This window comes from Sus scrofa, chromosome 15, assembly GCF_054392235.1.
Source record: "Sus scrofa isolate SSC_HxYL_T2T_F1_AM1 chromosome 15, Sscrofa_HxYL_maternal_Yorkshire_Landrace_v2.0, whole genome shotgun sequence".
Classification (NCBI taxonomy): Eukaryota; Metazoa; Chordata; class Mammalia; order Artiodactyla; family Suidae; genus Sus; species Sus scrofa.
Window position 1 is genome coordinate 98,964,841 of NC_139397.1, and position 24,039 is coordinate 98,988,879.

At 37.7% G+C, this 24,039-nt stretch overlaps 1 protein-coding gene across 11 annotated transcripts in view; it reads right to left on the reverse strand.

Moving 5' to 3' along the window:
- The window catches only part of CCDC141 (coiled-coil domain containing 141), a 207,913-nt gene that overhangs the window by 86,534 nt on the left and 97,340 nt on the right, over positions 1-24,039 (reverse strand). For 8 of the 11 annotated variants that reach the window (XR_014829842.1, XR_014829841.1, XM_084999981.1 and 5 more), the window contains one exon: positions 16,308-16,502. The exons of the other annotated variants lie outside the window; for them this stretch is intronic. Coding sequence is in view for 6 of the 8 variants with exons in the window: in XM_084999981.1 (XP_084856107.1) it covers positions 16,308-16,502 (195 nt within the window). In the remaining 2 variants the exon portion in view is untranslated. The remainder of the gene's footprint in view (positions 1-16,307; positions 16,503-24,039) is intronic. 11 annotated transcript variants of the gene reach the window in all.

The following is a 24,039-nucleotide window of genomic DNA, read 5'->3' on the forward strand; positions in this document are numbered from 1 at the left end:
CAATTTATTGGTTTGATCATAACCAAAAAACAACAATCTCAGTCTTAGAAAACAGCTGTACAGTTTTAAGACTCCATTTAGGGGAAATGATCACAGCTTAGTTCCATACAGATAAAAGTCAATACCATAAAATTACCAAAATAGTTTATATTGAGAATGTATCTATACAACACATTTAAAACTGTATAGAATTTGGAGAGCCAAGTTTATTTTTGATGCATTCATTCTATACTGTGTACAACTAATAGATGAGATGTTCTAAAAATATTATGCAGACTTTCATAACCTGAACATCTCTGTAATATTCTTTTTAAAAATTCCCAATAAATTGCACTTTGAACCTGAAACACTATGGGGGAAGTATTCTAGAAATTTTGCAAAATCTTCTGCTTACTCCATCCAAGGCACTGTCTGTCTACAGAGAAGACTGGAATTTGATTTTAAAGCAGTGCAAAGACTAAAAACAAGGTAATAGTTAGCTTCTGGCATACAAAATAAGATTATACAGAAAAAAATCATCTTGCAGACCAAGATACTGTCTTGAGAGAAGATTTTGAATTTCTTTATTTTCTTCCTTTATTAGCAGATCAACAAATAAGCATGGGGAGTTAAGCTTACAGAATTAATAGAGGGTAGAGAGGAGCTATCTTTTGGATATTAAGGCTAGTTGGCTTTAGGAAGAAGGAGTACAAGATATAAAAGCAGTAAAAGAGGACTGTGGTAAGAGGAAGAAAAAAGAGAACAGAGTGCCATGGCCTTAGAGGGCTCCTGATAGCTCAGCTGTGAACCTGGGCATGGAGAGCAGGATATGAGTTAGGGCAGTTGAAGAAAGGTGAATAGCAAGGGAACTCTTGCCATCTTGCACTTTGGAAGAAGCCACATTCCAGGACATTCCACACCACTCTGAAGAACAGCCCTACCCCAGGAAGCTTGACTCAGCCACCGTCAGCTGGGACCTTAAAGCCTTGTCTTCCTGGGTTGTTAAATTGGAAGCCAGTGAGCTCAGTAGGGGGCCACCAGGTGAAGTAGGAAGATCCCATGGAAAACTCAGGAGAAATGAGAGTGATGGTCTCATTAGTCTAATACCCCTGAGACCTGAGAGTGGCCAGGGAGGGGAACAGGCAGGGCTGATGCTGAGGGAACATGGTTTAAGCCAAATGCAGGGGCTCCAGCCGTGGAGCTGTGTAAACTTTCCCATGCCTCTGCAGCTGGCCACCACCAGAGGGTGTGAGTTTGAATGGCAAAATTGGAACTGGACTTTACAAAACTTGAATTTACCTATGAAATCTTTAAAAAACTGTCATAGTACCTATAAATTGATATTGTTTTCCCACCAGTGTCCTCATATCCCCTGAATCTGCTCTTTGCATTTACTGAGAATGTATAAGGCAAATTCATTCCCATTTATTTAGTAGATGATAGGAATTAGCGCAAACAATCACTACAGTTTAATGAAAACTATGTGCTTCTTCTACACTATGTGTTTCACAATTACTTTTCATTCAGTCAACAAGTATTTCAAATGTCTGCTGAATGCCAGACATATTTAACAGCCATGGGAAGGAGCTAGAACTTATCCCCATTATACGACTAGGGAAACTGTGTCTCCAAGAAGTTAAATAGATTGCACAAAGTCATACTAAGTTGCCAATTTGGTATTTGCACTTGCTGTGTCTGGCCTGGGGGCTCCTGCTCTTAAATCCTGAACTATGGCCCTGTGTAGCAAAGTACTGCTCTGGAAGGCTTAAGAGAGAGAGGCATTTCCAAAGAGACTGTTAATCTTAGGTGGAAAATGTAGGATTTAAAAACTTATTTTTGTAAATGGTGTCTACTTTTCCTTCTTACAGGTGAGAAAAGATACAAAGTTTGAGCAATTTCTCTTATGATATCTAGGACTGTGAAAGAAAGATAGACTTATTAAAGGAAATTTGAGGGTATTCCCATTGTGGCTCAGTGGTAAAAACCTGACTAGTATCCATGAGGATGTGGGTTTGATCCTTGGCCTCCATCAGTGGGTTAAAGGATCTGGCAACTGCTGTGAGCTGTGGTGTAGGTCACAGACATAGCTTGGATTTGGTGTTGCTGTGGCTGTGGGTGTAGGCTGGCAGCTGTAGCTCCAATTCGACCCCTAACCTAGGAGCTTCCATATACCATAGGTGTGGCCCTAAAAGGAAAAAAAGAAAAAGAAAATTTGAACCTAAAGAACTTTTCCATATCTGATCCTTTTTCTTTCCTACAGTTGGCAACAAAGTCAAATGTCTCAAGATGCTGGTGTTAGAAAAGATGATATGAATTGCTTTCTCAATCTTTGCATAGCATATTGAAACACCACTACGCAATAACCAATGTTTCTGGATTTTGTTTTATATTTTTAATTTTATTGCTTATTTTGAGTAAAGTGGAGCCTCTTGTTAATCAAGGGTTTGTTTTAAAGTCAGTGCCTAAAAAAATGTGGCATATTCAAAATTATCATGAAACCCCTCAAATCATAAAGTTTAAAATATATGAACTAACACAGTAATACATACACTTCTGAGTGAAAGTCAGAGAAAGACTAAAGGAAGAAATAAGGAAAAAGTCATATTTAGATGTTAGAACACTCACTTCATTCTTTAAGATAATTCTCAAGTTCTTACTGTGAATAGGGAAAGGACAGAGACTTTAAAGTACTTTTTCTCTTATATGTATAATAGATATGTCACAAGGACCTACTGTACAGCACAGGGTAATCTACTCAATACTGTGTAATAACTTATGTGGGAAAAGAATCTGAAAAGGAGTGGATATATCTATATGTATAACCGATTGACTTTGCTGTACAACTGAAACTAACACAACTTTGTTAAGACAACTATAGTTCAGTAACTTTATTTTTAAAAAATGCTTTTTCTCATCTACAAGTTTAACTCCATTCTATCTTAATATTAAGCCATTATAACCTTAATACATATCAGTTTGCTGTGTTGAGAATTAAAGAAGGAAAAATGTGAAAGTAACTAGAGCAGGATGATAGATATGCAGTAAGGGCTTAGAAAATATTTGCTGGCTCTTATTCTAAATCTTGATTGTTTGGATACATCTTTGGAAAATCACTGAGAAGAGCATGGCTACCTGCTGCCTGTCACTCCCCCTACATGGGTTTTTCTCCTTGGGGCCCCACTGAACAGCTGCTACTCTCAGATCTCTGGTCCTTGGTGCCATCTTCACTGGAGTTAGAATCTAAGGCTACACATACATTAAGAGCATGTGTGACGTGACTCCACCCCATTCCCGAATGTTATCATAAAAGTATCATTTCCTAATGGCATGGAAATAAACTGAAGGCTACAGATTCACTAGGAGGAGAATGTGATAGATCAAGGGCCCATATAACCCATAACTTAGAATTAAAATGGCCACATTTTCTTCCAGCATTTTTTCCCAGAAAGATCCAGGTGTTAGGAAAGCATTTATTTATGAATTTCTCTATGTATCACACTTATTAGAACCATAGTAGTAGAAAGGAGGTAGGTGATTTCTTTCCTTCACTAGCTCAACAAATATATTTTTAAAAATCTACTCTGGGTAAGATGGGCTGGATGCTCTGAGAGCTTATTCCTTATCCTTAATCCCAACTTAATGGGAATAATCTATAGACTTTACCTGATATAGGTAAATTTCTTAATTTTAAGAGGAGACCACTTTCAAGGTTATACTGTCTGTGACTGTCTGAATCATATGCAAAGCTCATTTCTCCTAGTATCACATAGAATTTGATTAAGTATCCATTAGCCAATTCCAGAAATGATCTAAGTATCATTGTTATCAATCTATCCCCAGAATAGAACTGAGTGTTTTTCTATTTACCAGATCTTTAAGCAACCTGATATACTGGATCCAGCCTGGAAAGAATCTCTTTGTTGCACACACAGTCCAGAACAGGTTATTTCCGGCAAGAACACTGTGACCTCCACATAAAGGCCTCTAGAGTTAGTATTTTATATTTAGGTTTTTTCCTTCTTTTCCTTTTTTCCTCTTTCTTCAAATTTTGTACGTGATTGTCAAATAGAGGTTTCATGACTGGATTCCAATAAACAAGGATGATATTTTCTCCTTTTGAGTTCTCTCTCTTTTTTTTTTTTTTTTTTTTTTGGTCCACCTGTGGCATGCAAAACTTCTCAGGCCAGGGGTCAAACTCACACCATAGCAGTGACAATGCCAATTCCCTTACTGCTAGGCCACCAGGGAACTCCATCTTCCTGACTATTTGATATGACACCACTCAGTTCTCAGGTAGACAAGGAGGAGATGAATCAGCTCCTTTGGCCCTGGTTTGAGAAAAAGTAAGGGTTGCTTGGGCTTTGTACTCCAAGATCCTAATAAAGATCTTTCCTTCTCCCCTCATTAAGTACAGGATCTAAAGCAGGCTGCACCAAATCAAGTAGAGATGGTATCAAGACTTGGCACATTTTATTCTTTTGAAAATATCTAGAAGAGTAAAGTGTTAAGCCAGAACCATGAATCATCCAGCATAATTCTTATATTGTGCTGTTTCACAAAGATGTTTAATAAGTAATGTAGTTTGCTTCTTGACTAATTTGAAGAGAATCAACATTAGGACAAAACAAAAACAAGAACAAAAAACACTGCAGAACCTTGAAAATTTCCTTTCATGAATCCTAAGACTGTTGATTGAGTTTCGCTGAAACTCTTATAATGACCAAGAATATAAAACTTAACTCAGCTCCTCATTAGAGCCCTGAATTCTACTATCTGCAGAGATTGAGTTTTCTCCTGAGTTCAGTTTTTTTAAAAGACCAAAGCCTTCCATTTCTTTTCCTAAACATCACCTGAGATAACTTCTGGTGGCTCCCACTTTGGCAAGCTGATTCCTGATTCAGGCCTTGCCCAAATCTGCCCAAGGTTTCAAATGCCACGAAGGCCAGAGGCAACAGGGTGACGTGATTTTCAGCTCCAATATTTGCTGTTCAGACTTACTCTTTGCCTCTCCAAGATTGCTGCTGCTGGGCCCCAGCACTCCCTGAGTGCTATGAGTGTTACAAGCTAGATTAGTAATGTTAAGGAGAAGTGTTTAAAATATTGAGTCCCTGGAGTTACCGTTGTGGCGCAGTGGTTAATGAATCCGACTAGGAACCATGAGGTTGCAGGTTTGATCCCTGGCCTTGCTCAGTGGGTTAAGGATCTGGCATTGCTGTGAGCTGTGGTGTAGGCTGCAGAAGCAGCTGGGATCCCGCATTGCTGTGACTCTGGCGTAGGCTGGCTGCTATAGCTCCAATTAGACCCCTAGCTGGGGAACCTCCATATGCCGTGGGAGCAGCTCAAGAAAAGACAAAAAAAAAATAATAATAATAAAATAAAATAAAATATTGAGTCCCTAAAGCAGTTTTTGCCTCACAATGTGAAAAGTTAAAAACAAAACAAAACAAAAATACTGTAAAAGGAGGATTTGGGGATTGAAAGTGGCATGTATCTGATTAACAAGGAATGGAGGAACTTTATGTAGTGACCATTTCTTATTTTTTCTGAAATGAGTCCATCAAACTAGACCCATAAGGATAACTTTATCCAGCTAATCACTGTTTAAAATTTCTGTTTTTCTTTCATTTAAATTGAACAAAACAAGGTTTTAGGATGATCTTGGGAATATTGACATGGAATATGTTCATTTGCAATGTGCAAATCATTTACTTTTTCACTTTTTCAACAAAAATTTATTGAAATCTATGGAGTATGTACTCTTCTCTGTGCTGGGGATATGAAAATGAACAAAAGCACTGAAGTCATGTTAGACTGGCAAGTACAGTATTATATGCACATAAGACAAAACAACAGCTAACTCATAGTGAATACTTAGCTCTTCTATGTGCTAGTCATGTATCAACCCATCTAGATAGACCAAGGACTCTGTGAGGTACATATTATTATTATTTCTATTCTACAGGTTAGAAAGCCAGGTAAACAGGGAAGTTAAGTAACTTCTCAAGGTCACAGAGCTGATAAATGTCTGAGACCAGATTCATACTCAGGCAGCCTGGCTCCAAAATCCATTATATTATTTTACAAAAGTGTCATCCTGGCAAATGTTTCTAAACATTTGCTTAACATTTCACAATTCCATTCATTTATTTACACCCCAATTCTCCCCTGAAAAGATTTTGGACATTTATCACCAATTTTAAGGACTTGCATTACTGAATATTCCCTGAAGTAGCTAGGAATTGTTAGACCATTTTAGAAATGAGAAAACTCAGACTCAAAATGTAAATTGAGTTGTCCTATGGCCAATCATTTACTCATTCATCCAACAAAATGTTTAGAACACTAGGTGGCATCCGAAGATGATTAAGACATAATCTCCCTCTAGGGAGCCCAGAGAAATACTATGGGGATAATAAGAAACAAGCAACGAATGCTGCCTTGACACCTCTCAGAGGAGGTGATATGGGTGATGACAAGTCTCTTTCTACAGTGCCAATCTCTTTCTCAGATATGGCACAGAGACTGAGCTTGACTTTTGTGTTCCTTGTGTATTCAAGTAATTCAGCTCTCTTTCAAAACGATCTCATCCCAATTACCTTGGATCAAGAGAACCTCTTACTAACAATGTAGTGTAGTTAGTTGGCCTTGAAACTCCATGGTGTCTAATATTCCGCCACTTTCAATCACTCTAATTACTGAGATGTACTATCTGGAAGACACTGTTCTGAGTGTTCTAGTAAACATAAAGTAAAATGGACATGCTTCTTTCCATGAAGGAATTTTAATTTAGCAAAGGGAAGTAAATCTATCCAGAAATATCTGTAATGCAAAGAAGAATATATTTATTGCCAATGGAGGGGTGAAACAGTCTGAAATTATGCATGGAAGGGAAACCAATTAAAACATTTATGCCCTAGATGTCGGTGAATAACTTTATTGTGAAAGATACTCATGAGTGAGTGACAATAAAATTGAGTGTCTTGATTACAAGATTATTAAATATAATAATTATTAAATTATTAAATAAATATAAAGCCCCTGAGTTGGGGGCTATCATGAGACATGTAAGACATTAAATGTATTCCTTGATTTTGGTAATTTTTCTATTTTAGATAGATATTTAATAATTGTATTATCAATGATTTAGCTGTGTTTATATCAAATATTTAATGTAGTTTAAATAGCCTGTCCCTGAGCCCTAAAAGCAAAGCTTTTAAAACCATTCTGAGGGGGAGTACAGGCGGAGAGTAAATTAAGATATCATCTACTTATATATGAGGAGGCTTGTCTCATCATGACTTTTTCAAGACCTGAATACCTCTGCATATATAAGGACATGTTTAACACAAAATAGAAGCTCCTTAGCACCTTCCTGATCCCCCTGCCTCCTCTATCACTTTCTGCCTCTCATCAATCTCAGCTTACATCCTACACTCCTGGCAAAATAAATTACCTTAGGTTCCCCAGACATGGCACAGACACTCTACCATGCAACCTTCCAGATTTAGCTCACTAGTCTCCTCGTCTAGAGAAGCCTTGCTTGACACTTTCCCCGGGTCAGGTTGGGATATCTTCTCTGTGTTCCCTGACGCTCTAGGATTACTCCATCTTGACCTTTCCCACAGCACACAACACTTCTGTTTCCCTGTCTCTCCTCTAAACTAGGCTGATGGGTCTTGAAGGCAAGGATTATATATTTCATTGCTTTAGTTAGGTACTCATGATGCATGACAACAATGGGTATATAACATATTAACTGAATGCAAACGTGAAAGAAGGGAGGTGGTAAAGCAAACTGTTTTTCTAGGAGAAAGGGAAGTTGATTTGGAAATAAGAAATCTGGGGCAGGCTGCTTAAAAATTATGCAACTGAAAGTAATTACAGTTTCCTTGATGTCTAATGACAATTAGTTTAATTTCTTGAATTCATTTTTATCACCTCAACAAACTCCTTCTGGATAATATTTTTTGGATTCTCTACTTGGACAGATTTCTTCTTTCCATCTGTCCTGAAACTGGACCATTATAAGTGTGCCCACCTCTGGGCTAAAATGTATCTATTTGGAAAAAAAGTAGAATAGTGTGTATTCTAAAAATGTACCAAACTCAAAGCTTAATTATTTTGTTTTCATCTGAAACAATACTGCTATAGCTTTTACTTTTATGTATGTATCACTATAAATATCTTGAAAAAGCAACAACATCTTTTTAAAAGACATCAACTTTTCAGAGGTGATGGCAGAAGCAGTTAGAAGCCATGATAATTAGCACATTTAAAAGTGCTTCTGATGTGTTTTTCTGGCTGCCCCAACTTTTGCTTCATCTGAGCTTATAGGCTGATCACCCAAGAACCAGATCATGTGGTTTTGGACTCAGTCTCCCCTCCTTACTATCCCCAATGAAATCATATGCCTGGGACTGGAAAGCATGGGAGTGAAACTTTGTGACCCATCAGCCATGATTTATAGCTTTAGGTTCAATCATCACTGTCATATAAATAGAGGCTCCTACTGTTCTGCTTTTGAAATATATATATTTATCTCTGTTTGATTCAAACCACATTTCCTAAACAATGATAAATAACTTTTCAGGTAATCAATACATGCTAACTAGAGATTCTTTTTTGTCATCATGCTAGAAATATAATAAATAAGATCATCTATAATCATGAAAGATGAAAATTTGAGGAGATCAAGATGAATTATTATAATAGGTGTTATGTTCCTATTTCAGGCCAGGTACTCATAACTCTTAGCAACATCTGGTAATTAGAGAAACTTTTCTCCAGTCAGCTCTCATCCAGTGCTGACAAGCTATATTTGTATTTGTTACTAAGTGATTTAGCAAATAGGATCACTAAACACAGTAGATAACTTTAAAATGAAAAGGGAGGATCTTAGGTTCTTGAATTACATGGCTCAATCTCCGCTTGAATCTGGTTACAAAAAGCATCAGTAGCATTCAATAAAGTTGCAGGATACAAAATTAACACACGCAAGTCTGTTGCTCTTCTGTACACTAATAATTAACTACCAGAAAGAGAAATCAAGAAAACAATCTCATTTAAAATCACATCAAAAAGAATAAAATACTTAGGAATAAACTTAATCAAGAAGGTGAAAAACCTGAACTCTGAAAACTATGAAAAACTGATGAAGGAAACTGAAGATGACCCAAAGAAGTGGAAAAATATCTTGTATTAATATTACAAAATGTCCATACTACTTAAAGCAACTCATAGATTTAATGCAATCCCTATAAAAATATTCATGATACTTTACAGAGAACTAGAACAAATAATCCTAAAATTTATATGAAACCACAAAAGACCCCAAATTGCCTGAGCAATCTTGAGAAAAAGAACAAAGCTGGACCTATCATGCCCTCTGATTTAAGATTGCATTACAAAGCTACACTAATCAAAACAGCATAGTCTCAGCACAAAAACAGACACATAGATCAATGGAGCCCAGAAATACATGTGTGTGTGTGTGTGTGTGTGTGTGTGTGTGTGTGTGTGTATGTGTGTGTATATATATGTATATATATTTTGGTCTTTTTTAGGGTCACACCCATGGCATATGGAGGTTCCCAGGCTAGGGGTCTAATCGGCCTACACCAGAGCCACAGCAACGTGGGATCCAAGCCACGTCTGCGACCCACACCACAGCTCATGGCAATGCTGGATCTTTAACTCACTGAGCAAGGCCAGGGATCAAACCTGCAACCTCATGGTTCCTGGTCAGATTCATTTCCACTGCACCATGATGGGAATTCCTGGAGCCCACAACTATAAACTCACACCAACAGTCAAATAATCTACAACAAAGGAGGCAAGAACATGCAATGGAGAAAAGACTTCAATAAGTGATGCTAGGAAAACTGGCCAGCTACATGTAAAAGAATGATATTGGAATATTTCCTCATACCACATACAAAAATAAACTCAAAATGGATTAAAGACCTAAATGCAAGACCTGAAATCATAAAACTCCTAGAAGAGAATAGAGACAGAACATTCATTGATATAAATCATAGCATTATTTTCTGGATTGGTCTCCTCAGGCAAAGGAAACAAATAAACAGAACAAAAAATAAATAGAACCTAATTAAACTTAAAAGCTTTTACACATTAATGGAAACCATAGACAAAAGAAAAAGACAACCTGCTGATTGGGAGAAAATATTTGGAGACAATATGACTGATAAGGGGTTAATAGCTGAAATATATGAACAGCTGATATAATTCAATATCAAAAAAACCCCCACCCTGATTAAAAAATATTCAGATGACCTGAATAAACATTCTTCCAAAGAAGACATACAGGTGGCCCATAGGCACATGAAAAGATGCTTAACATCACTAATCATCAGAGAAATGCAAATTAAAACTACAGTGAGATATCACTTCATACCTGTCAGAACTGCTATCATCAAAAAGACCACAAATATGGTGAGGATGTGGAGAAAAGGAAACGTTAGTACACTTTTGGTGGAATTGTAAACTGGTGCAGCCACTGTGGAAAACAGTAGGGAGTTTCCTCAATAAAATGTAGAACTACCATATATGATCCAGCCATTCCACTGCTGGGTATATATCCAAATAAAATGAAAACATTAATTGAAAAAGATACATAAACTCCAATGTTTATAGAAGCATTATTTACAATTGCCAAAATATTGAAGCAACCTCAGTGTCTATCAACAGATGAATGGATAAAGAAAATGTGGTGTATATGTATGTGTGTGTGTATATATATTAATGTATAATGGAATATTAATATTAATGTATAATTTCAGCCATAAAGAGAATGAAATTTTTCCATTTGCAACAATGTGGATGGACCTAGAGAGTATTATGCTTAGTTAAATAAGTCAAAAGAGAAAGACAAATACCATATATTATAATTTATGTGTGGAATCCAAAAAGTTAAATCAATGAATGTATATAATAAAATAGAAATAGACACACAGATGCAGAGACCAGGAGTTACCAGTGGGGAAAGGGAGAGAGGATAGGCAAGATTATGAGATTAAGAGATACAAACTATGTATAAAATAGGATCCTTTTCAAATTCTTCCAAAAAACTGAAGAGGAGGGAATACCAGTCAGAATGGCCATCATCAAAAAGTCTACAAATAATAAATACTGGAGAGGGTACGGAGAAAAGGGTTGGTGGGAATGTTGGCAGGAACACTGTTGGTGGGAATGTTAATTGGTGTGGCCGTTATAGAAAATAGAAAACAGGAGTTCCCTTTGTGGCTCAGCAGTTAGCAAACCCCACTGGGATCCATGGGGATGCGGGCTCAATCCCTGGCCTTGTTCAGTGGGTTAAGGAGCCAGTGTTGCCATGAGCTGTGGTGTAGGTCACAGACATGGCTTGGATCCCATGTTGCTATGGCTGTGGTGTAGGCTGGCAGCTTTAGCTGCATTTCGACCCCTAGCCTGGGAACCTCCATATGCCACAGGTATGGTCCAAAAAATAAAATAGAAAACAGTTCCTTAAAAATACTAAAAAGAGAATTGCTATTATGATCCAGCAGTCCCATTCCTGGGCATATATCTGGAGAAAACTCTTGATTCAAAAAGACACATGCAACCAGTGTTCGTTGCAGCGTTATTTACAATAACCAGGACATGGAAACAATCTATATGTCCATCAGCAGAGGAAAGGATAAAGAAGATGTGGTACATACATGCGATGAAATATTACTCAGCCATATAAAATGAATGAAATAATGCCATTTATAGCAACATGGGTGGACCTAGAGATTATTACACTAAGTGAAGTAATTCAGAAAAAGAAAGACAAATGTCATATGATATCACTTATATGTGGAATATAAAATATGATACAAATGAATATATTTACGAAACAGAAATAGACTCACAGACATAGAAAATAAACTTATGGTTAGCAAAGGAGTTGGGGGGTAAATTCGGAGTTTGGGATTAGCAGATACAAACTTCTATGTATAAAATAGATAAAAAACAAAGTCCTACTATATAGCACAGGAAACTATATTCAATATCCTGTAATAAACCATAATTTAAAAGAGGATGAAATCATATTATTTTAAAATATAACTTAATTCACTTTGCTGTACACAAGAAAGTAACACAACATTGTTAATCAACTATACTTCAATAAAAAAATAAAAACTGGTAAGCAACAGGGAACATTATAAATTATATAACATTATACAGGAGCTCCCATCATGGCGCAGTGGTTAACGTATCCGACTAGGAATCATGAGGTTGCGGGTTCGGTCCCTGCCCTTGCTCAGTGGGTTAACAATCCGGCGTTGCCCTGAGCTGTGGTGTAGGTTGCAGACGCGGCTCGGATCCTGCCTTGCTGTGGCTCTGACCTGGGCCAGTGGCTACAGCTCCGATTGGACCCCTAGCCTGGGAACCTCCATATGCCTCTGGAGCAGCCCAAGAAATGGCAAAAAGACAAAAGAAAAAAATATATATATATACAGCACAGTGAAATATAGCCATTGATTTGTAACAACTTTAAATGAAATAAAATATATTTAAAAAATCACTTTATTGTATACATGAAACTAATATAATATTATAAATCAACTATATTTCAATTTTAAAAATGTATCAATAGCAACACTACTCCTGAGGTCCTGTGTGCTAACATTGCCACCTACTGCTCATTCCAGGTATAAACCGTCGCACTTGAAGCCCAAGACTGGATAGACATTATGTAAGAAACAAATGTTGAGCCTTGGGTAAACCATCAACCCCTAGCGGGATTAAAAGGATTTTAATCTCACTCCTGAAGCCACAGAGTAAAGGCAGTGTGGTACTCCTGCCAATGTGGACAATTAAATGATAATTATATTTTAGCGAAATTGGAAATACATTGACTTAAAGTTTTTTTATGTTTTGTTCTCTGCTGAACCTTCAGCATTTAGAGCAGTGCCTGACTCATAGTAGTTGCTCAATAAATATTTATTAAGTAAATTAATTCCTGAAGAAAAAGGGTAATTATTTTCATAAATTTGCTACACTACTTATTTAGCAACTTCAATTAAAAAAATTATTGTGGAGTTCCCGTCGTGGCGCAGTGGTTAACGAATCCGACTAGGAACCATGAGGTTGCGGGTTCGGTCCCTGCCCTTGCTCAGTGGGTTAACGATCCGGCGTTGCCGTGAGCTGTGGTGTAGGTCGCAGACGTGGCTCAGATCATGCGTTGCTGTGCCTCTGGCGTAGGCCGGTGGCTACAGCTCCGATTCAACCCCTAGCCTGGGAACCTCCATACGCCGCGGGAGCGGCCCAAGAAATAGCAACAACAACAAAAGACAAAAAAAAAAAAAAAAGACAAAAAAAAAAAAATTATTGTGACTTTTTCCCAGGAAATAAGAATACCCCTAACATTTTTTTAAGGCCCAACTTCCTCTCTGGCTCACAGAGATAACTTCCAGGTTTGCGTGTGTGGGGTAAGCAAGTCTCCACTTCTCTCCATCTTACTGGTGTGTCAAGAATGTTTGACTCTGACCTTCTTTATCTGGCCCATTTCTCAGTGTTGGGTTTGCAACCTTCAGGCTTGAGGAAATGTCTTCCTCTGAGACAAAGAACAGGCTTGCTTACTGTTTATTGTAAACCAGCCAATTCTCCAAGTTTCAGATTCTTTGTCTGGGGCACCACTGCAGTGGTGCCTTTGTCCATTGGGCCCATCTGCATGGCCCCCTGGAGAACTGATGTGCCTCTGACACTCCATTTTCTGCTTTCAAAATGGATTCAGAAGTCATATGTCTTCTATGACTTCCATAAACTGTGACAAGTTAAGATGTTAGCTAGAAAGCTGGGTAAATATCTTGAACCCCTCACAGCTGTCAGCAGCATGGCTTCAACACAGTTAGAAAAACCCAGTATATCCAAGGCATGATAAAGTGAATTTTTAAAAGGAAAGTTCAGTGCTTTGGAGATAAATTCATATTACTAGCTGAAAATATGCCTTCACTAGTGAAAACAGATTCAGATTAGAAAAAAATATTTGAAGGGATTTTGAAATTCTATGAATATCTTAAATCCAGTGTTTTATTTTATGAGTTGTTATGCCCCAAATGGGAAAGTGGTAAGAATTTTATAAAATTTGGAGATTCTGCAATATAAGTCAAAAAGAAAACTGTAATTTACAAGTCTTAAGAAGAGTTTCCATCTTCAATTTAAGTGATTTTACTCACTATATTATTTCATCATTTATTGCTTCTTAATAATGGTAGATAATTCATTCAAGAGTCATGATTTAAACACCCACTTTCCAAAATCCAGCTTCTATTTTTGCTGAGGTAAAAGTACCCCTCATTTTTCAAACTGAATTCTTAGATTTGGAATCAGAAATTATTTCCTTAATGTTTTAGAAAGGGAGAATGAATTCTGTACCTTTCTAAGTGGTCCTTGGCTATGAAGAATACTATAGTGTGGATAAATTTAGTATGGATATGTCCCAACTGAACTAATTACAATTTGGATGCCATGGCATTCAAAGGATGAAACAGGGAATCTAGAAGTTAAGTCTTTGGGGTTAAGAAATCAGATTTACTAGGGTTTGACCTGAATTACTATATAAGCCTGAGAAAGTAACCGCTCTGTTCTTCAATTTCTAAAAATTACTATTGCAAGAGATACCATTCCTTTTCCCTCAAGGTCTAGGAATAATGTCAGAAGAAAAATTTCCCTGGGAAGTTACCAGATAATGAGGGCAAGAGTGAGAGAATGGGAATGAAAGAGAGTGGAAAACTTCATTCTGAAGGGCTATAAAGCACAGAGTTTGTGCTAGAAGCACTGTTTTATCATAGTAACATGTTCTCTGTTTTCCTTAGAAACAGCATCAATTAACTGGCAGATAACCCACTCATTTTGTAGAATTACAGTGTAATGTAAACTTAAAAATCTCTTATTCAAAAATAGGAGTGTTGAAGAGAAATTTAAGCATCATTTACCATTTACTTAGTTCAATAACTCCAGAAATACACTGTGTCTGTTTCTTCCCTTAAAACAAAGAAATTCCAAACAACAAATAGTTTGACAAATATTTCTCTCTCTCTCTCTTTTTTTTTTTTTTTTACCATAATTCTAGTACCTCTATGTTGGGACTTTTCTATTCATGCTTTCCAAATTTCCTGTTAGTAAAGAAATTCAAAATTAACTATTTTAATATATACCAGGACACTGTATTCAGTTTGTTGATGTCATGACCTTAAATCACAATATATCTAGCTTCTGGGGGATCCCTATTCATTTCCTATCACATCGCCCAATTTTAAAAACATCAGTGAAATTTAAGGTTTAACTCCCATAAGGTAATTTGAGGGCTTCATTCCAATAAGGCAAGATTAGATTGGGAAAGGTAGAACATTTTTCAAACAATATCACCATCCTCAGATACTCAAATGATGTGAACCCATGAACATTACCACTCAGAAAGAGACACCTGCTATGATCAATGTTAAATGAATCAGGAGTTCCCGCTGTAGAGCAGCAGAAACAAATCTGACTAGTATTCATGAGGACAAAGGTTCGATCCCTGGCCCCACTCAGTGGGTTAGAGATCTGGCATTGCAGTGAGCTGTGGTGTAGGTCGCAGATGAAGCTTGGATCCTGCATGACTGGCTGAGGCGCAGGCTGGCAGTTACAGCTCTGATTCCACCCCTAGCCTGGGAACCTCCATATGGCTCAGGTGCGGCCCTAAAAAGAAAAAATAAAATATTAAATGAGTCAAACAAGAGAAGCAGAGCACTTCTCCTGCTTGAGAGGACCTGGAGCAGTCTAAAGCAAGACTTCCCTGTGACTGACTTAAAAAGGCAAAACCAAGCTGGGGTGGTCAACCAAAGCCTGATGGTTTGTATGCCAAAGGCTTGCCATATTTAGTCTCTTTACTTGATAAATGAAAGACGATTTTGAAAGAAAGATTTTTTTGGCAAAAGTTTCAAGATTGGTTTGTTTGTTTTTTAACCTTGATAAATTTTATGATAACTCTCTTCCTCCAGGAGAAACACTGCTGTGTTTGCACAAGTATCTCCTTCAAACTGACCAATGGGAGCTCCAAGATAAAACCCTCCTGGTTTTGTTTCATTTTGTTTGTTTGTTTGAAGTGATCCTTTGCATCTCAAAGCACAGAGTCTCTTAGTTTTGAGAACCAAATAATGGCCATGGTGGGAACAGGTTTTAAAAGCTCCTTTGGCTGCCATAGATTTTGAAACTCTATGGGGAGTCTGGATTTCTATGATGTGTGCCAGCCTGTTGGTGTAATGGATCTCTTCCTAGTTTGTCCTGATGACCTAAAATTACCTGCTTCCCCTCCCACCTACCTTGTTGGCACTGTTAAAAAAATCATTTGCCTTTTGTAGGCAGGTTCTCCTTTCCACCATGAGCCGACCAAATTCTTCTTGAAGCCGATTCAGTTTCTGGTTCGAGAGCTGTAGGTATTCTTTCTCCACATCCTCCTTGAGGAGCAGAAGCCCAAGCGCCTCACTCTTCAGTTCCTCAACAGAGGAATTCCATTCCTGCAAGAGATGACTCTTCAGTTGACTTTACACTTCCTCCTCTTGGTAATCTCTGGGGAGACTCAGAGGACAGTTAGACATGTTGAAGGTCTCAGAAGCCTGTCATTATATTTTCAAGTCATAAAGGAGTAAATGCTACATTCTGGGTTTGAGTACCAAGGTGTAGCTTAAAAAGAGAGAGAGAGAAGGATAGAGAAAGAAGGCTAAAAAGGGAGAGGGGGAGATAGTAGGAAGGGGCAGGTCAACTGGGACGTGGGAGAGATGGAGAATCAGGCTGCCCTGAATGCAAGTCACTTGCCATTTCTGTTAACACTACCTGAAAACATACCCCAAGTGCAGTCATTAGCGGTTTTCAATCTCTAACTCATTTTAACCTATTTTCATTCATTTAAACAGAAAATCATCTCTCTTCCATAATTCAGTCTCACTGCCAAGGTGGACAAATGTTCATAAGAAAGGAAGGGATATCTCATATTTTATGGCTGTTGTCTGTACATCTTCCTATATTTAGACCTGAAGTTAAGATAAGTTATTCCCAAAGTGAAGAGATGTTATTGGGCAGTATTCTCTTCTTATTGACCCCAGTTTCACTTCTCAGTGTTTCACTACTAGTGATTTATAAACAATTCCAAAAAGGAAAAGAGGTGGCATTTTACTTTCTGTTGCATGAGGATGAAAAACAGTAAATAAAAAAAAATAAGAGTTGAGGTAAACTGAACATATTCATATTCAATTTATTTGAAAGAGAAATTCAAATTTCTTGCAAAAGAACTGAAGCCAGATCCAGTGCCATAAAATAATGCTATGTCTAACACAAGAGTCTTGTAAGTGAATTTTCCGATACTCATCTCAGTTGGGACTGAGTGATAAGTATAGAATGTTTGTTAAAGCATCAAAAATTTAGCACCAAATTTCAAAAATCACTGTCTGACCCCATCCTGGCCTGTTTCCCGGAGCAAAATGTCCTATTATTAAGTTACACTTGCTATATCATACAAGATAAGTATAATTTTAGTGTAATTTACCACTATTATTTTTATTCACTCATTTCACAAGACAACCAAATACTGTGTACCTGGGACCATACCAGGATAGATGTCTTGGGGAATATAAAGAAAGAATAAAATATAGTTCTTTCCTTTAACAATACCTAAACTGCTATTTCATGTAATTTTACAGATATTTACATTATTAAAAAATATTAAATATATGCTGGTCCTACAAACACACACATACATGTACACATACAAAAAATGGTAGTATTTTAAATAACAATGAGTTGTTGAAAACAGAAATTGTACATATAATTTTACGGACTCCATAAAACCTGTTCTAGTAATTGTGTAAGAGAAAAATATTGTGATCAATGGATGTAAGAGTAAGCATGGTAGATTACGGAATTGGCTTTTTTTTTTTTTGAGCACCAATTTTATAAGCCTATGGTTTGTAAGTATACCCCTCACAAACCAGATGTCACTATTTCCTCACTATTTATGCAGGCTCAGAGAACTTTGTTATTCAAGGTTACATACCCAATAAGTGGCAGAACCAGGACTATTCACAGGTCTGTATACAAGGCTGCATTCCAGGAGATTAAGGGTAGAGAGACTCCAGGATCTCCAGCTTTCTCAGTAAGTGCAAAAGCAATACCCTTAGGCATGAAGATGGACTACATGACTTTTCAAAAGCCTTCATTTTTTTAAAGAGCTCTTTTGTCCCCACTTAAGGTCCGCTAATACGTGCCATGACGTTATCTTGTAAAGCACTGTAAATATCCCTCCCACTTAAAAACCAGTATCTTAACCCTAGTGGGAAAAAGCAACTATTTCTAAAGCAGTTAGCATAATTTCTGGTCCACCTAATAGGCACATAAGTGTTAGTCCCATTTTTCTTTCCATCAGTTTGTTCATGGCTCATTAGCACCCCCAAATTTGTTCATTATTTATGAGAATTCTTGTTTCCCAGTTCTAAAATAACAATGGTAGAAGGATTCTTCAAATATTCTTGGTCAGTGTTATGTATTGATCAGTATTACTGGATAAACAAAATAAAATGGGTTTCTTTACTGTAGTACTTTCTAGAATTTTTTTTTTTTTTTTTTTTTTTTTTGGTGGGACCACATCTGAGGCATGTGGAAGCTCCCAGTGCAGGGATAAACCTGCACTACAGGACACAGTCTTTAGGGCATTAGTCTGCTGTGGCCCTCTTTGCCTGGCAAAGCAATAAAACTATTTCTCCTTCACCGCCCCCCCCAAAAAAAACTCTGCACCACAGCAGCAACAATGTTGGACCCTTAACCCACTGAGCCACCAGGGAACTCCTACAATTTTTAATATGTTAATGTGCATTGAGACTCCTAGAGGAAAACATTTTGCACAACATTTTTCTTTTGACCGAGACATCATTTGTTTGCTATCATTTCAGGGGACCCACGATCCCACTGAGACAATGTTGAGAAATACTGTAGTTGTGACTAAAAGCAGCTGAAAAACTTCCAGGTTCACAAGTCTGTTTCTTCCCTTTTTTGTTTTATCCCTATCCTTCCAGCTACCCAGTTAGTTCATGTCCTTTCTTCTGGATCTGCTCTCTCATTTTTCCGTTATGATCTGCAGGATATTAACCCCCAATAAACTCAAATAAGAAATGCTTAATATGTGAAGATATAAAGTAAAGCAGGTATTTCTTTCCAAACATTCTTTCCAAAATCATCTGTGTTCATTAGAGGACGACCACGTAGCTAATACAGAGAACTCTGGGAAGGCCAGAGAGCTAGAGAGGGAAAGTGGAGAACAGGTCAGGGTGTGGAGAAATAGGTTACAGTCTTTATGTGTTCAGCTTAGAAATGCTAAACTCTATGGTGTTGGTGTCATCACTGTCTGCAAGAGAGGAAGGGTTGATTTTTCTTCCTGAGCTAGCACTGTGCTAAGTGCTTTACCTGTAGGGCATCATTTCATCTTCTCCACACCCCTACAAGGTAGGAAGTAATAGCATCCTCATTTTACAGATGGCGCAACTGAGGCTCAGAGGTATTAAGAGCTTGCCCCATAGGGATTAAGACCTTGCCCAAGGTCTCCACATTAGTTAGAAAGAGCCAGAACCCAAACTCAGATAGTTTGATGCCAGAACCTGCTTTCTCAACCAGTATCCTGGCCTCAGCTCTTGAGAGGTGATAAACAGAGATTTTTAAACCACAGAAAAATTAAACACATTAACTTAGAATTACAGAGGTGAAACTTCCACGGGGCCTGGAGAAGGCCTTAAAAATGATAAAATCCTTATATGGCCCTTGGATTTTCCGATTTGAAGTCAGAAGTCTCCTTATTTCTAAATAAACAATGCCTTACATATACAACTGAGAATTTACAGTCAAATTCAAGCTCTATTTTTGCTTAGCAACTGGCCCAAAATAATAAAGCTCTTCTCTAGGAATAAGAAGAGAAATACCTATTTTCTAACAGAATTCATAAATCTGCCTTTAGTATAAATTTTGCAAACAACATTAAAGAGAGAATTCTGGAGCACAGCCAAGTCTTTGAAAATCCACTTTAACCTTGTGCTTCATAATGTGTTATAAAAAGTGGGCTGTGACCTTCCAAGGAAACTGTAAAGGACAATTTTGTGCCTCCTATCTTTTCTTATTTTCCGTCCCCAGTCTTCTTAATTACTTTTTCCCGTGAACTCTGAGGGCAGTAAATGAAGCTGGGTCCATTCAATATTTCTATTCAATCTTCTCAGAAAATTGGTTCTGTTTTCTTTGGGCAATCTCGAGGCAGTTTCTGATGCACTTCCATGCCATTCTGATTATGTATTTCCCTAGCCATTTTTCTTAGGGGACGCTCCTACTATTTTATTTTTGAGGCAAAACTTTCCAGAGTCATCTGAATCCATCACTATTTAAAAAACTGAAGTTGTTGCTGTGGTCCATGCTGGAGGAGCCGAATGGAGAAAATCTTGGTCTTTTTTCTCTAAGCCATCACTGCCTGCCTGCTAAGTGTTAAAATTCTGACTGAATTTCAGTCACTTTACAATACAATATTTCCCATACTTCTCCCCATCAGCAGAAAGCCAAAGCCTGCCATTTCCTTGGTTTGACCGGTGGACATGCATATCTCTGACCCAACAAAGACGTGTGGCACTGTGTGTTCTTGGGCTCAGGGTGCCCCCACAGGTCACTCCCTTATTTTCCTTTTTCACTCACAGTGGTAACCCTTTTAAACTGTACCTTTCAGTATTCCATTTGCTGAGGAAATTAAGCTTCTCTTGGATCCTTGATTGAAAGGGCACTTTTGAGAGGATTAGCGTGGATAGACAAGAAGGTGAAATGATTTCTTCTCCCCCACCCCTGCTTTTAACAGTCCTAGGTTAGCTTTTCAAATTAAATCATGGATGGGTATAAAAATTGTCCAGAAATTCAATTTAGAAAGTAAAAAATCTTAGCTACTTCAATGGAAAAGAAACAATAAACTCACAACATATTTAGTAAGGTTTTATTCACATGAAAACTCCTGCGATAAAATAGATGGGGGGATTTAATGACCCAACACCATGTGGTAAGTTATTTTCATTATAAATTTGACTTCTGAATATAATTTTTAAGTGGGAGAAGATGGACAAGAAGCAGTAGGGAACATATTTGTAAACTACTAAGAAAAAAATCAGTTGCAGAGAAACTGGCCCAAATCACATCTGGCAGAAACATGTGTTTAGCTCGTGTGTAGTTCCCATAGCACGGCCGTTTCACAGGACAGCTCATTAGATACAGCTCATTTCTTGTTCAGTCTCTAAGTCTACAATCCCGTTTGGCTCAGCACAGAGGAGAATTAACTCACTGACATCAAATCATAGAATTTTACATGATTGCATTAACAGATGGTACAAACAAAATAAACCAGGCAATTTTAATCAGAGAATATTTGAAAGTCTGCTTTGAGCAGGAATTTTTTAAGAAGAAATGTTTATGGTTTTGAAGAGTGAGCCCTGGAAAAGCTGAACATCTCTGGTTATACTGAGCTGGATTGCAAATAGGGCCACCGTTTCCTCTCATGCTCCTTTCCTGGGCATTTCTAGCTGACTGTGCAAGGCAAGAAAGACCCTGGAGAGATGGGTCTCAGCCAACTCTTGGATGTGAGCCGAGTTCAGAGTCCACAGGCCACATGAACTCCTCCCTCACTGTGATGCGTTTCAGCAAAGACACAGACTGCCAACAGGGGAGAACTGTGATTTTTGTATATTACCTAGAGATGAAAGAAGTGTGGTGTTTTGCGTCCCAGCCATAAGGCAGTAATCATAGCTACTGAGTGAGGGAGAGCTTGCGGGTAAGAGCAGAGAAACAGAAATACACTTTTTATTCCAAACTTAGTAAGTGGTCTCCAGCAGGGCATTTTGCTTTCCTGAGCCTGACTTCCCTGCAGTGCAATGCCAGCCACCACCATTTCATTTATGCTTTTGCTTCTCTAGTGAATCCACAGTAAATTCAAGGATGAATTGGCTGTGCTTTAAATTCCTGGATCCCAGGCCCTACTAAAAGTTGGGGTTTGGCTATATTTTCCACAGTTAGCCTACTGGGATTGGGTCTGACAGTCTATAGCAGAAATGATGGATGTCACCAAAGCAATCTTTGAATAATAGTTGCTGCTTCCTTTTTTCTCAATCCACTCAAATATTTCAAAAGATGCAGAAAAGAATATGGCTTGGAAGTTTTTCATTTCCCTTATTCTTTTCAGTGCTTGGCCACCAAGTGGAGCCTGGGATCCAGCTGCACAGGGCAGGGTGCTGTGGCTAATACTGAAGCAAATAGATGTGGGGCAGAATACATCTTTTAAATCAAATAGAATCACAACAAATTACACTCATAAGCAAATCTTCAAAATAATGTTTGGAGTAGCAATACATTTATTTCTCTTTCCTTAGTTCAGCATAGTTTTTAGATAAAAATTTAATTACATGGGAAGTCGGGAAGAAACTGTCCCAAGATTTGAGTTTTCTGAGAGTCATTATCTTTTCTTTAGTGTTTTGTCCTCATTTCTCTTAGATTTTTGTTCCTCTTAATCACATTTTCTTCAAGTTGATGGAGTAAGGAGCAGAAGCAGATTTGGGGGTACTGATGTTTCCATTTTTTAAGCAAAATTAACAAAGTCTAGCCAAATTATTTTCATCTCACACAATCTGTCTACAATCAGAGTGTACCACTGGCTGACTGCATGGTCCCGCCTTACATTAATGTCTTCGAAAGTCTTACTTTTTAATCTTCTAGAGAATCTGTTGACGCTATTTCTAGGATCTCAATATATAATTCAGCTGTGGGGGAATTATTATGTTTTGATGTTCGCTTCTTATGAAGATTTCCTTAAATCAAATAAATTGTTGAGAAGGGGGTATCCATATATTTTACCCACAAGGAACATCAGATACAGATTAGAACAATGACTCTCAGTGCAATACCAATATAAGAAAACCAGTGACATTCCTACATAGCAACAATAGCCAATTATCTTTAATACAGATCCCATTTACAAGCACAATAAAATCTATGAAGTAGTCATTAGTTCAAATATTTATCTGGCAGGCCTAGTCTTTGCGAAGCATTCTTCTAAATACTTCATTCTAGGCCAGTGAATTTAGTAGTGGAGTGAGGGGGGCACTTCAATGTTAGAGATGGTAGTGGTTTACAATGTATTTTATTTTGTTTATAACTGCCAAGCATGATAAGTCTGTACATTGTCTTGTTAGTTTGAAGATGGTCACGCTATAGAATAAAGGCAAGTGGAGCAGGTTAGGGGACTGACAGGGGCCCCCATGGTATGGGAATTGTGTGCAGTATTGACTGTGGTGGGCAGGGCTATGAGATTGGAGCAAAGATGGGGAGGGAGGGAGGAGTTGAGCCAAGAGGGTCTCTGGAGAAAGAATTTTTCAGGAAGAGGATACAACTAGAGGAAAAGGTGGAACATAGAAGTGACATCAAACAATGTAACTTCCCTTTACTGCTTCTTGTGATCATTCCTACAAAATGAGAGGTTTCCGATTACTCCCTCAAAGCCCCCTGGTGAGTAGTTCCTTGAAATCTTTGTCAGTCCGGGTTTCCAGGGACTTACTGTATATGTGAATGAAAAACTTTGTCTCTTTATCACTTAGATGTGGAGTTCAAAGTCATAGGAACAGAGCAGAAAAGTGATTGCCAGGGGCTGGGGGAGGGGTGGGGGAAATAAGGAGAGTTTGGTAAGAGCATTAAACTTTCATCTATAAGATAAATAAGGTCTAAAGATATAATGTAAAACATGGAGATGACAGTTAGCACTGTGCTATGTAACTGAAATCTGCTAAGAGAGAAGACTGTATTATATAACTGAAATGTACACACACACAAAGATAAACAGGTAAGGTGATGGATGTGTTCATTAACTTGATGGGGGGAGATGCTTTCACAGTGTATACATATATCAAATCATCATGTTAAACACTTTAAATATACTACAATTTTGTGTTAATTACACCTCAATAAAACTGAAAAAAAAAAGAAAAAGAAAAAAAGTTTAAATCT